Source organism: Xiphophorus couchianus, chromosome 14 (assembly GCF_001444195.1).
Source record: "Xiphophorus couchianus chromosome 14, X_couchianus-1.0, whole genome shotgun sequence".
NCBI classification, from domain to species: Eukaryota; Metazoa; Chordata; class Actinopteri; order Cyprinodontiformes; family Poeciliidae; genus Xiphophorus; species Xiphophorus couchianus.
Genome location: NC_040241.1, coordinates 8,425,162 through 8,438,518, shown reverse-complemented (window position 1 = coordinate 8,438,518; position 13,357 = coordinate 8,425,162). Strand labels below are relative to the sequence as shown.

At 35.8% G+C, this 13,357-nt stretch overlaps 1 protein-coding gene across 1 annotated transcript in view; it reads left to right on the top strand.

Moving 5' to 3' along the window:
• Nucleotides 1-13,357, top strand: part of LOC114157856 (uncharacterized) — a 43,611-nt gene that overhangs the window by 16,976 nt on the left and 13,278 nt on the right. The window contains exons 8-23 of the mRNA XM_028039023.1: nt 562-831; nt 1,478-1,754; nt 3,430-3,701; nt 3,817-3,927; nt 4,310-4,585; nt 4,942-5,058; nt 5,191-5,206; nt 5,293-5,381; nt 5,915-5,965; nt 6,052-6,081; nt 6,177-6,244; nt 7,474-7,570; nt 9,094-9,129; nt 9,947-10,219; nt 12,006-12,254; nt 12,713-12,985. Coding sequence (XP_027894824.1) covers nt 562-831; nt 1,478-1,754; nt 3,430-3,701; nt 3,817-3,927; nt 4,310-4,585; nt 4,942-5,058; nt 5,191-5,206; nt 5,293-5,381; nt 5,915-5,965; nt 6,052-6,081; nt 6,177-6,244; nt 7,474-7,570; nt 9,094-9,129; nt 9,947-10,219; nt 12,006-12,254; nt 12,713-12,985 — 2,505 coding nt within the window. The remainder of the gene's footprint in view (nt 1-561; nt 832-1,477; nt 1,755-3,429; nt 3,702-3,816; nt 3,928-4,309; nt 4,586-4,941; nt 5,059-5,190; nt 5,207-5,292; nt 5,382-5,914; nt 5,966-6,051; nt 6,082-6,176; nt 6,245-7,473; nt 7,571-9,093; nt 9,130-9,946; nt 10,220-12,005; nt 12,255-12,712; nt 12,986-13,357) is intronic.

The window sequence follows — 13,357 nt, the reverse complement described above, 5'->3', positions numbered from 1 at the left end:
TTAAAAGAAAGATAAAAGCAATCAGATGTAGATTTCTCTATCTTATCCATCTGAAATATTCATGAGAAGTTGCTCAGAGTATTTTAACTATCTACGAATGGAAAAAAAAAACATGTAGTTTCAGCTCTGTGTCATGTCTGACACCTACTCTCTATCTACATAAAACAGTCACATGTGTTTCCATCTCACCCTCCCAAAAACTGCTGTTTTTTGGTACTTTTTGAGGTTTTTAGAATTTTCTTTTTTGTCAAATAGTGACATTTTTAGTCACTAACTCTTCATAATTACATCCTTTACCTTGACAAAGTTAAGTCACATTATGTTTTGGGTTGTGAACTGCCTTTACCAAAATATCTTTTTCTTGCTTTTTTAAATAGCTTTTAACAAAGTCTCACAAAAAGCTCAGGCAGTTGCTCTTCTTGACCCAATGGTTGAAGAGCTGCACAAGAAAATTCTCAGCTTTTACTCTGATAGCGGTTTTATACATATAAACTTAGAAACATAATTTAACAACAAAAGTTTATTATAAAGTTTACCAATTTTCCTTTCTATCATCTACAGACAAACCCAGAGCCAAACTGAGAACAAGTTCAACAACCATACCAGGAGGGGGCAGTGTGACACTGAGCTGCTCAGTGGAGCCCTCTGCTGGATGGAAATACAGATGGTTAATACGGATCTCAGACATTTCTTTTGTTGAACTCAGAACAAATAATGAAGAAAACAGAGATATCACTGTGACACAAGCAGGAATCTACAGGTGTTATGGAGTGAGAGAAAATCCTGAATTCTACTCTGAACCAAGTGATGACGTCACTATCCGGATAAGCTGTAAGTTTCATTATCTTATTATCTCACTGAGCTTTAACATTGCTTAATAGCTTAAACACTGTTTGGTTTATGATGCTTGGTGGGGCCGTTGTTAGCACTTGACACAATCAGGTTGTGGATTTGAATCCCAGCCTGAGACCTTTGCATGTAGATTTTACATGTTGCTACGTCCATGTGTGGATCTTTCGTACTCTGGTTTCCTCTCACAGTCCAAAAACTTGACTGTTAGGTTAGAGAAACAACATTCAGTTTCTACGCTCCAATAATCTTTAACAAACTTCCGGAAAACTGCAAAGATTTGAATCAAGGCTAAAAACCCACCTGTATAATGTTGCCTTTTACTCAAAATAACTGGAACATTGATCAATATAATTGATGCATATTTTTGATGATGACATCTGATGAAATTTAATGTTTGTTGCTGTTTACTGAATGATGTTTGTGTAAATCACTTTGAACTTCCTTGTTTCTGAAATATGCTATTCAATTAAACTTGACTTGACATTGGTTAAATTACTCTTAACTATCACCTAATTTCAATGTGTGAGCACTTCTAGGTGATAGGTGTTGGATGGATGCTTACATTTGTGTTAAAACATTAAATGTTGTTTTTATTAATGTTTCTGCCCATATCTGATGTAAACAGTGTCCAACAAGGTTGTTGTGACTCGACAACCAAACCGGCCTCAGATCTTCAGTGGTGAGTCGATCACTCTGACATGTGAGGTCCAGGGAGGAGAAACCACTGAGTGGACGTGTGACTGGAGGAAATCTGGGTCAATAATACAGAGGACAGACAGTAAAGACTGGACTTTCATTGTCTCTGAGTCCAGCAGTGGAGACTACATGTGTCAGTGTAGAAGCAGAGATGACTGGTATTCTTCAACACAGTGGAGTGAAACCATCAGACTGTCTGTATCAGGTGAGCTATGTCTATTGTTTATTGAGAGTCGGGTTGAAGCAAAAGTAAACAAAACAGGAAACGAGCAGGGAGACCTCCTGAACTTACACAGATCCAATAATACAGTCATATTCAATAACAATCAGGCTTCTTTTCAGATTAAAAATGTAAATTCAAAATAACATTTAAGCAGATACACAACAAAAACCCAAATGTCAAATAAGCAGTGACAGAGAACGTGAACACTGCAAAAGTTAATTCAACAACATCAAGTGTAAAATATCTCCCTATGATGTGAGATGTGAAGTGTTGGTGTAAATATTCAGAGTTGAAATAGGCTTATTAGAATTTACTCATTACACTGTAACTTCTCAAGCGTTAAAGGAAATACACTCTTTTTGAGCTAATAAACACTGTAATCCAGTGTTACTGAAAATTCTCCAAACCGAGTGTAATAAATATAATGTAATTATGTACTATTTTACTATAAACCTTTTTAACATATACACTTATTAAAATCAACAATTACTTAAAATATTTACTATAAATATTTCTCAGACATACAGTTAAACTTAGCATAAAATATTTAAGATAAAATATTTGATAAAATACATCCTGCACATTTTATTAATTTATTAAATTATTTTACAGAAATAAGTTTAGCCAGAAATAGCATGCTATTCAGTGGACAATGGTGGTGATGGAGGTATTAGTTCTCTCTGTGGTTGATGGATCGTTGGTTTGATTCCTGGTCTGCCGTCTCTCGTCATTTGTGTCTCTAGATGAGACACTTCACCATGTTGGGCTTATGGTGCAAAACTGTAGCCTCCCTTCTGTCAGACTACTGTAGCTTGTCATTTTGCACTATTACATATTAATTAGAATAACACTTGGAAAAGCAACACTGGAACTGTTATGAATCTCCATAGAGATGCACAATCAAGTTTACTGTTTAACTCAATTCAACTCTAATCAGAGCCAAATCAACTCTGAAAAGTTCAAACTTATAGCAGAGAACTGAATACTTAGTGCATGACTATACGAAGATGAAGCCTGTGGGCTACAAAGGTTTAAAGTCCTTGTGTCAAGAAACTCCCGAACCAGAAACAACACCTGAAGCGTCTCACCTGGGCCACAGGAAGTAAAAGAACTGGCGATACAAAGTCTTCTTCTCAGAACAAAGTGAAGTATCTGTTCATTTGGGTTTAGATTGTTGTTATCCATAAGTCATATTTGTCAAAATTATAAGAAACAAATGAGAAACAAATTATAAGAAACAAATGCTCTAAATATTTTCTGTACATATAACTAATCTATAAAACATATCACCTTCACTTCCTGAAATGAGTGACAAAAACATAACATTGTTTTATGATATTTCAACCATTTAGGCCAGTGGTGCCCAAAGTTGGTCCTCCAGGACCTGCATCCTGCATGTTTTAGTTCTCTCCCTGGTTTATCACACCTGGATCAAATGGTGGCTCATTAGAGGCCTAAGAAGAACATTGACCTGCTGAAAAGTTTGTTACTACCACCAGGGAGAGAACGAAAGCATGCAGGATGAGGACCAACTTTGGGCACCACTGGTTTAGGCTGTACATGTAAAATTAATTTCATAATAAAATGACAGTAAAAACTGTTTTGATAAGTTGAAAAACAAATTGTGACATGTACCTATATATATTTTCAATAACACCAGATAAACCCAGAGCCAAACTGGCAGCAGGTTCAACAACCATACCAGTAGGGGGCAGTGTGACATTGAGCTGCTCAGTGGAGCCCTCTGCTGGATGGAGATACAAATGGTTCAGACGGACCTCAGACACTCCTGAAGTTCAAGTCAGAACAAATAATAAAGAGAACAGAGAAATCACTGTGACACAAGGAGGAATCTACAGATGTATGGGAATTAGAGAAAAACAAGATTTCTACAGTGATTCAAGCGATGAGGTCAATATCCAGATAATTTGTAAGTTCAATCATTTTGTTTACATTGTAACAATGGTTTTCTTGAACACTGCTTGCACATGTACAAAAACAGTTAATGTTACATGTTTCAATGACAACTGTCCATATGGGTCCAGTTTCCAACAAGGTCTTTGTGACTCGACGACCAAACCGGCCTCTTGTCTTCATTGGTGAGTCGATCACTCTGACATGTGAGGTCCAGGGAGGAGAAACCACTGAGTGGACGTGTGACTGGAGGACACCTTGGACAGCTATATACAGGACAAACAGTAAAGACTGGACTTTCATTGTCTCTGAGTCCAGCAGAGGAAACTACATGTGTCAGTGTAGAATCAGAGATGACTGGTATTCTTCAACACAGTGGAGTGAAACCATCAGACTGTCTGTATCAGGTGAATCATCAATGTTTTGTCTAATCTGTGGGAAATTGCTCTCCTATATCTGTTGGATAAAAGAAAAAAAACCCTACAGGTTATTTCTCTGTAGATACAATTGATATTGTTTTCTGACAAATAGACCAGGAACAGCAAGTCCCAGAACTTTTAACCAAAGTTTGATGTTTAGTGAATGATGCTTTTGTCATTTTCTGTATGGTGAACTCACTAACAGGTCAACCAAAGGCCCAGTTGAATAGTAATAGCAGAGAGATACCAGCAGGAGGCAGAGTGACGCTGACCTGTATAGTGGACTCATCGTCATCTGGTTGGAAATATTTCTGGTACAAAGAGCGAGACTCCTCAGAGCCTCTGACCAGAGAAGAAGCTGTTTTCCCTTCAAATGGGCAAATGAGTGTCTCAGAGGAGGGACTGTATTGGTGCAGAGGAGGACGAGGACGACCAGTTTACTACACAGACTACAGTGACAGAATCAGCATCACTAAGAATGGTGAGCTTAACATGACTCGTTTCTGATACCAAAAAAAATAAATCAAGAAGTAAATAAATTATGCGTTAATGCTGTTGTGTTGTCACTAGTGATGGAGCATCACAATCAGCATCAAATGAACATAGATTTAAACTTTCATAGATCAAATCCTTTCACAATGTCCACTTGCAGCAAACGTTTGAAATGTTATTTTAATATCTTCTTTATTATTTAAAGCATTTAGAAAGGAGCAAGGTAATAACTTACTGCACTGGTGTGTTCAAATTTAAAGTAACACTTTTCTGGAATAGAGAGAATGACTTTGTAAAGATCTGCAGCTAATTTGCTTTTTTTTTTTTAATGTTACTTATTTCCAGTGACTGTGTCCAGTCCCACCAGCTCTTCATTTCCTATGATGTCTATTATTGGACCATTTGTTGGAATCATTCTCATCATTCTCCTCCTCTTGTTGTGGCGTTACCGACTGTCAAAGGGTGAGATATTTTTCTTCTGATACCGGAACAAATTGGTTTTTAACGTTGTTAATTAATCAAATGCAATTAGTATTTTAGCTTTGAAATACAGAACATAAGTTGTAATGATTATGTATTTTTCATCTTTCCCAGATTTGTCCTGTCTCAGGTTAGTAACATCTGGCTTTTCATCTTAATCAAGAACTATTAATCATTTCTGTCATTACTGAATTTAATCCACTTTCATATTTTTAGGTCATTTCAGTCTGAAAGCAGCAGCCAGAGGCCGACCACTAATCATGGAGTGAACAAGACTGAAAGTGATTACAGCTCTCTGCTGCATGGTTAGTCACAAAGTAAAAAAAACTGCATTTTCTGGAATTAATTATTTATAATTAATGTTTTGTTATTTCTTTGCTGTGATGCATCTTCATAACAAAGGAAAATATCACAATAGAGCTAATTCTGTCTGACAAAACGCGAAACAACAGGGTTAAACTCCTGGGATGTGTTGGTGCTAAACGTCATTGTTACGTCAGTATTAATATCCACTATGATTATATCTCTGTTTCTTAATTTAGCAAAATGCAGCTATATCATTACCATGAGTTGCTTTCATGAAAACAATTGATGAAACAAACTGAACTGCTTCACGAACTGAAACAGTTCAAGAATCAATTGTTTCAACTCAGCAATTAAAGTTATTGTCAGTAAACAGCAACTGACAGCTTTCCTCTTCAGATGCAGCTAAATAAGGAAAATATAAAAGAGAATTAAATAAATCTTGACATTTTATATAACTGCATACAATAATAATCTGAAATTAGAACTTTTTATTAATTAATTAATTTTTTTTTACATTTGTTATGTACCATAGGCACCTCTTCTATCTATCACATTATCCGTCCGCGTGGAGCCGCTGGAAATGGTAATGTATATATTTTACTACAGAGCTGGAACAACCAAGTGATTAGAGGATATATAATGTCAAATTCTGAAATATTTCCATTACAGATGAAACTGTGACATACACAAAGAGAAGAGGTAAATAAGTGAAAAAGAGTTGAAGAAGAAAAAATGAGAATATTTCTAAATATTAATTATTTTCTTTTTCCATATTCTTGTTATAATTTTAACAGAGAGACCTCATCATCCAGAGGAAAGTTCTGCTTATGTCAATGTGAGACCAGGAAATAACAGCTCAGCCTGAAGGTCATATGAGGAAATGTTCCTACTGCATTTAAAAGTTCTACTTACAGTTCTGATTTTTGTTATGAATTTGCTACCGTATCCCAGCTGTCTTCATTCTCTAACAAAGTTTACTGACAATAATCACATTGCTGCATTTTTTAAAAAGTATCCTGTGATCTGCCTTGTAGGCTGCATGCTGTGCTGGTTTATTCTGCACTGTAATCTAATCTAGTAACTCAAACATGAGTTGATTTAATCCAGGTGCAATAGTCATTTATTACCAAGATTCATAAAATGAAATAAGAAAATTGCTGTCATCATTCTTACTCAGCATTTGTAGCTTTTCCGCTTTTCCTCTGCATGCAGTAAAAAAACAATATTTGCACAGTTTGAATATTGTGGTGCTTTTATTGTTCCTTTTGTGAATGATATGAGAATAAAGCCTCTGGAGCATTTTGAAATGCTAATCCGTATTTTACTGTCTTCTTTATTATTTATTATTAATTACAAGGAAAACTCCAGCCCCTTGGGTTTGAACACATTACTAAATATTTTTGTTTAGTCTTTCATTATGAATATTAGTGAAGCTCAAAATGTTTTGTAGCAGCTCAAAACTAAACAGAAACCAAAACATGAAGAGAGGGAAGCTAAATATTTCAAAATTGTTAGACATGCAATTATAATAAGTATGAGTAGTTAGACTTTGAAAATAATCTCCATGACAACTTCGGTGTTTCGGAGCACCAGAGCAACTTGATGTTGGAGATCAGTGCATATCTTCATGACTCTAAATGAAACAAAATGAAAAAGAATAAATAAATAAATGTTTTTATTTTTTTTAAATAAAAGATATTTTATTTTTTATTTAAAAATAAATTACATTGTGGTTTGTTTTACTCCTTTTAATCCGGATGAATGTTTTGCAGCTCAGTAACATGACAATGAGGCTTTTAAACAGTAAATCAGTTGCAGTTTCTTTAATCTTCCACCAGGTGGTAGCAAAGAACATTTTAAATATTACACTCGTGAGTTTTAGTGCAGGAAGCTGTCGATCGGTTCTCATGAGTAATTTTGAACACTTATAAACTACTAACATACATGAAATGAGATAATTTTATACATCAGCTTTCTTGTTTTTCCATTTGTATATTTGTAACCGATGAGGAAGTAAAATATGACGACTGTCACATAATGTCAAATCCACAGACCGGTGGATGTCTGCTCTCTCCTCTTCCTCCTCTGCAGGGTGTGACAGGTAGCTGCCGCTTCCAGGTGAAATGCATTTCCCTCATCAAGGATCAGTGCTTAGAGGAGTGGATTCCCAGAGAAAAGACGCCAGACGGTTTACTACTACCAGGCCCGCAGTATAGGGGGGGAAAGTTATGACAATTCCAAGGGCCCCTGAACGACAGGGGGCCCTCCACAATTTATTTATTTATTTTTTGTTCATAGAAATTAAAAATAAAAATCGGGGCCCCGTCAATTACAAAATTAATCATATTATATTTTCGAAGATTGATTTTAGCAGTAAAAATTTTCCCACTCCCAGACCAAAAAAACATCTATATTTTCAATGCTATGCTTTTCAAACTAACATCTTTTTAGCTGCTTTTTAGCCCTTTTTAAACTTAGAACTACTTCACATCATACAATTGTGAATTTTCTGCTGTTATCTGGCTCCGCCCACCTAAGGCCTTATTTTAATGTGACAGGTGAGATCATTCTCTCACTTCTTTTGAGACACAAAGAGAAAGTCTTAAAATAACCGACCAGTTGGTTGTCACGCACTCGAAACCAAATGCTGTTTTCACACAAAAAAGGCTCCCACCTCATCTCAATGCTACTTTTGAATCCGTTATTGTTGCATTTCATTTTTCATGATTTTCACTTGAATAACTGCAAAAACCCCTAGCATTTGAAAACAGGAATTTCCTTTCAAATGCTGTTTTGTTAGTTTGTGCACAACATCACACTGAGCTTGTTGTGGACTCGACTTATTTTAGTCCGACTACTCGTCAGTGGACAGGAAACGTCCCAGCGGTTCGTAGCAGAAACAAACTTCACAGTGATGTCAGTGTTAGTGTGATCTCAGTCTGAGGTGAAAAATAGACTCTGCTTCTTGCCCTTCTCTTTATCTACAGACGCTGCGTTTGCATCTTGTCACTTCACTGGAGAAACGTTTGACTTAAGCAGAACAGCTGCATGGAAGCCTAAGATACTAAGATGGGGAAAACCTTGGAGCCTATGCTGGGATTATTGGGTAAGTAAATCGCTTTCTGTGTTTCAATAGTGCAAATCAAGGAAAATATTATTTTAGTACAAAAAAGGAGCTTTAGAAATGTGTCTTGTGCTTTTTTTATCCTGCTGTCATTGTTTCTTTAAGCTGTAAGTATTTGACAATCTGGCCATTATAAAATTAGGAACATTCACCGATGACAGAGATTAGCAAATCTATCTCTGCTGATAGGATTGTAAAAAACGTGGAAATATAAAGTATAATGAAAACTGTAATGTGAACCAGAAGGCGTGGCCTGTAACTCACAATTCAACCTTTTATTTTAACTTAAAAGTCGACTGAATTTGGCTGAATATGATGTAAATCTGAGAATAATTTGTTGTCAGTGTGTCAAGTTTCTGAAGTGCAGTTCAATCTCATCAGATAGAAAAAAAATATTTATGATAATGATAGCTGCAACCATTAATGTTGTTTTATTCAAAACAAAAAAATCCTGAATAATATGCATTTTAACAAAATTAAAAATTTGTTAAGTCGGTGCTAAATGTGAGTGTGAGACAAAATTCTGCTGCTTCAGTTTATGTTGTTAAATATTTATAATACTAACAAGAGTTCAACCTTTATTTCAGTCCTGAACTCACTGTTCTGCTGTGGACAAGCTCACGGTAACGTCAATTTTTAATATTTATTTTAAAGATTTATTCTCTCAATAACAGCCTCGGCACAGGGGGCGATGTAGAGGGGTGGGGTGAGGGGGAGTGAGTGCAAGTGCCTCTTTTTGAGTTTTTATTTTTTTTACATATTTTTTTTACTGCATCAGGAGACCTTCTTGTGCTCCTTAACAATAACATTAAGCTAAAAATGACGATTTAGTAAAACAAATAAGTCTGGCTGCCCTCGGTCAAATAATAACACTGAAACAGCAACATTACACATATCAGGGAAACATGGACTACATTTGTTTTGCTTTGTCCCCACATGATGACAATACTACAGTATAATCGAATAAATATTAGATTCTTGGTTAATATTTAATGTTGGTTAATATTTAATGTTGCTATGTTGTTGTAGGATGTTTTAAGATCTTGTTCAATGTGCCCCTTTTTAACTTTGGGCCTCCAAAAGTCTCTGCACGGCCCTGCTCGTCTTTACTCCTGTATTTCACATCTTACTGTGTTTTTGTATTTTTACTCTTTTTGTGTTTTGTCAATGATTGTTAACTAGAAAAGAAATGTTGGTTCTGCTTTAGATGCTGTGTTGACTATTGAGCCCAACTGGTTGACTTTTTATTCTGAAGAGTTAATTGCCTCGTTAACTTAATGATGTAAAAAGAACATTGATTGATGTTTTATTATATTTTCTGAGTAAATAAATATATCCAGTCATATTATACTATGAACATATATTTACTTTAAGACTAGAAAAATACATTATTTCAAGTCTTTTGTTGTAAGATGTACTTACTTTTGTTTCTATTAACAGCAGACAGACCCACGGCCACATTGACAGCAGGTTCAACAACCATACCAGTAGGGGGCAGTGTGACACTGAGCTGCTCAGTGGAGCCCTCTGCTGGATGGAAGTACAGATGGTCCAGGCGGACATCAGACACAAGTGAAGCTGAAATCACAACAAATAATGAAGACAACAGAGAAATCACTGTGACACAAGGAGGAATCTACAGGTGTGCAGGAGAGAGAGAAAATCCTGTCTTCAACAGCCTTCCAAGCCATTACGTTACCATTGAAACAACCTGTGAGTTCCTTCTTGAAAAGTGTCCGAAACCAAATCCTTTTTTTTCTCTTTGTCTGATTTTATGTTTCTGCTCACATTTGATAAACAGTTGTTTATCAAATTTACAAGGTTGTTGTAACTTGTTGTAACCAAACTGGCCTCAGATGTTCAGTGGTGAGTCGATCACTCTGACATGTGAGGTCCAGAGAGGAGAAACCACTGAGTGGACGTGTGAATGGAGGAGATCTGGGTCAATAATACACAGGACAGACAGTAAAGACTGGACTGTCTGAGTTTCTGATTCCAGCAGTGAAGACTACATGTGTCAGTGTAGAAACAGAGATGACTAGTTTTCTTTAACATGTTGTGATTTGTTTTGAGTTGGTCTGCAGCAAACTGAACAGAATCGCTGCTTTCTGCTGCTCTACTAGGAGCTGATAGGACTCTCTTGCAGTATAGTCTAGATATTTATATAAAGATGTTATAAGTGACAAAATTGAAAACTTTATTGATGAAGCACAATTAAAAGACATATAATATAGATTTTCTAAAATATCCATCTAGAATATTCCAATTAAATTTATATGATTTCATGCATCTAATATAGATTCAGATAATGAGAATTTCAGATATAATATCTGGAAATTTAGGTTTGCTTGTTCTATAAACAGAACTTGTTTTAATAGGAATATGTGGCTGATTTAGTCCATCTAAATAAGCCGTCAGTTTTAATACAGAGAGCAGGAAAGTACACAGACTGAGACTGATAAACTGTGTGTGGCCGCCCTCCATCCACACAAACACTGTCTACTTTATGAAACTTGTTTGTTTTCCTCTATCTCTTTTAGCTGTCTGCATGCTCGTATACAGACACATACACACACACCCTCTCACACACACACACACCCACACATAGTGCACAGACGCGCAGAGCTAAGGTCAAAGGAAGTGACACACTAGGCTCTGTTTAGGGCGTAGCTGATAGAGACCCACAAAAGGAATCAGAAATTGTTGCTAGCGGCCATTTTGCTGTGTTAGCCCATAATGATGTCATAACACTGATCTGCAGCCATTGATGCTTGTAATTTTTTCCTGACTGGATCATTGTTTCATATTGGTATAGGTGAAACATATTTTTGTTATGTTATGAACTATGTGTTAGTAACTAACACAGTTAGTTAAGCTGTGTTATCTAACTAGTTAGTTATTAATAACTAATATTAAAAACCATAAACAACCAAGCAGCATTTAAAAAGCTCCAACAACAATCACGCAGCTGCTGCTGTTTTACGCTGTCATTTAATTTCTGAATTAAATTCATATTTTCCCTGATCATTTCAATATATCTCAATCTGATCAAAATGCTAATATAATTTTAAATATAACCTGGTATTTATGATCTATTTTATTGCCCAAGAATTTGAAACCAACTTTTAATTATGTTCTAATTTGCTACCAGAGAGTCTGACTTCATTGTGATTTTTTAAACAAACGCAAACTAGATCCCAATTAACCCAGTTTGATTCTGCAAACAGTATGATCGAATAAATATTAGATTTTTGGTTAATATTTAATGTTGATTAATATTTACTGTTGCTATGTTGTTGTAGGATGTTTTAAGATCTTGTTCAATGTGTCCCTTTTTAACTTTGGGGCCTTGGAGCCCTCCAAAAGTTTCTGCACGGCCCTGCTCATCTTTACTCCTGTATTTCACATCTTACTGTGTTTTTGTATTTTCACTCTTTTTGTGTTTTGTCAGTGATTGTTAACTAGAAAAGAAATTAACTAAATGTTGGTTCTGCTTTAGATGCTGTGCTGACTTTTGAGCCCAACTGGTCGACTTTTTATTCTGGAGAGTTTGTTACCTTTAGATGTGACATGAATGAAGGAGAAGATTCTGACTGGGAATACAAGCTGAACAGGAATAATAAATCATATCTGTCCTACATACCACATAAAAGCAACACGTTATTACTTCTTAGTGGTGAATATCAGTGCTGTGGTTGTAGGAGGAGCTCAGATCAAACAAAATGCAGTAATATTGTCACTGTTTCAGGTAAGCCTAAATTATTTTAAATCACATTTTAACCAATGGAGGATAACCTTGACAAAGTATATCCATATTTTTACTCCACTTCATTTCAGATATTTTATTTATTTATTTATTTATTTTTATACACAAGGTTGATCTAATCATCTTACTGGCAGCATTACTGCCTTTATGATTTCTTTTCTTGATGCAAAATGAAGTCGGTCACAAAACACAACAAAACTAATAAAAAAATGTTTAACTTGAGAACCAACCACTGGAGATTTTGTGGACAAAAAACAAACTTATTGCTTTAATTGCCTCGTTAACTTAATGATGTAAAAATAACATTGATTTGATTTTATGAGTAATTAAATATAAACAGTCATATTATACTATGAACATATATTTACTTTAAGACTAGAAAAATACATTATTTCAAGTCTTTTGTTGTAAGATGTACTTATTTTTGTTTCTATTAACAGCAGACAGACCCACGGCCACATTGACAGCAGGTTCAACAACCATACCAGTAGGGGGCAGTGTGACACTGAGCTGCTCAGTGGAGCCCTCTGCTGGATGGAAGTACAGATGGTTCAGACGGACCTTAGACACACCTGAAGCTGAAATCACAACAAATAATGAAGACAACAGAGAAATCACTGTGACACAAGGAGGAATCTATAAGTGTGCAGGAGAGAGAGAAAATCCTGTCTTCAACAGCCTTCTAAGCCATGACGTTACCATTAAAACAACCTGTGAGTTCCTTCTTGAAAAGTGTCCGAAACCAAATCTACAAAATCCTTTTTTTTTTCTCTGATTTTATGTTTCTGCCCACATTTGATAAACAAACCAATGGCCGCTCTCCATCCACACAAACACTGTCTACTTTATGAAACTTGTTGGGAATAAATAATTCTCTGTTTTCTTCTATCTCTTTTAGCTGCCTGCATGCTCGTATACAGACACACACACACACACACACACACACACCAACACACATAGTGCACAGACGCGCAGAGCTAAGGTCAAAGGAAGTGACACACTAGGCTCTGTTTAGGGCGTAGCTGATAGAGACCCACAAAAGGAATCAGAAATTGTTGCTAGCGGCCATTTTGCTGTGTTAGCCC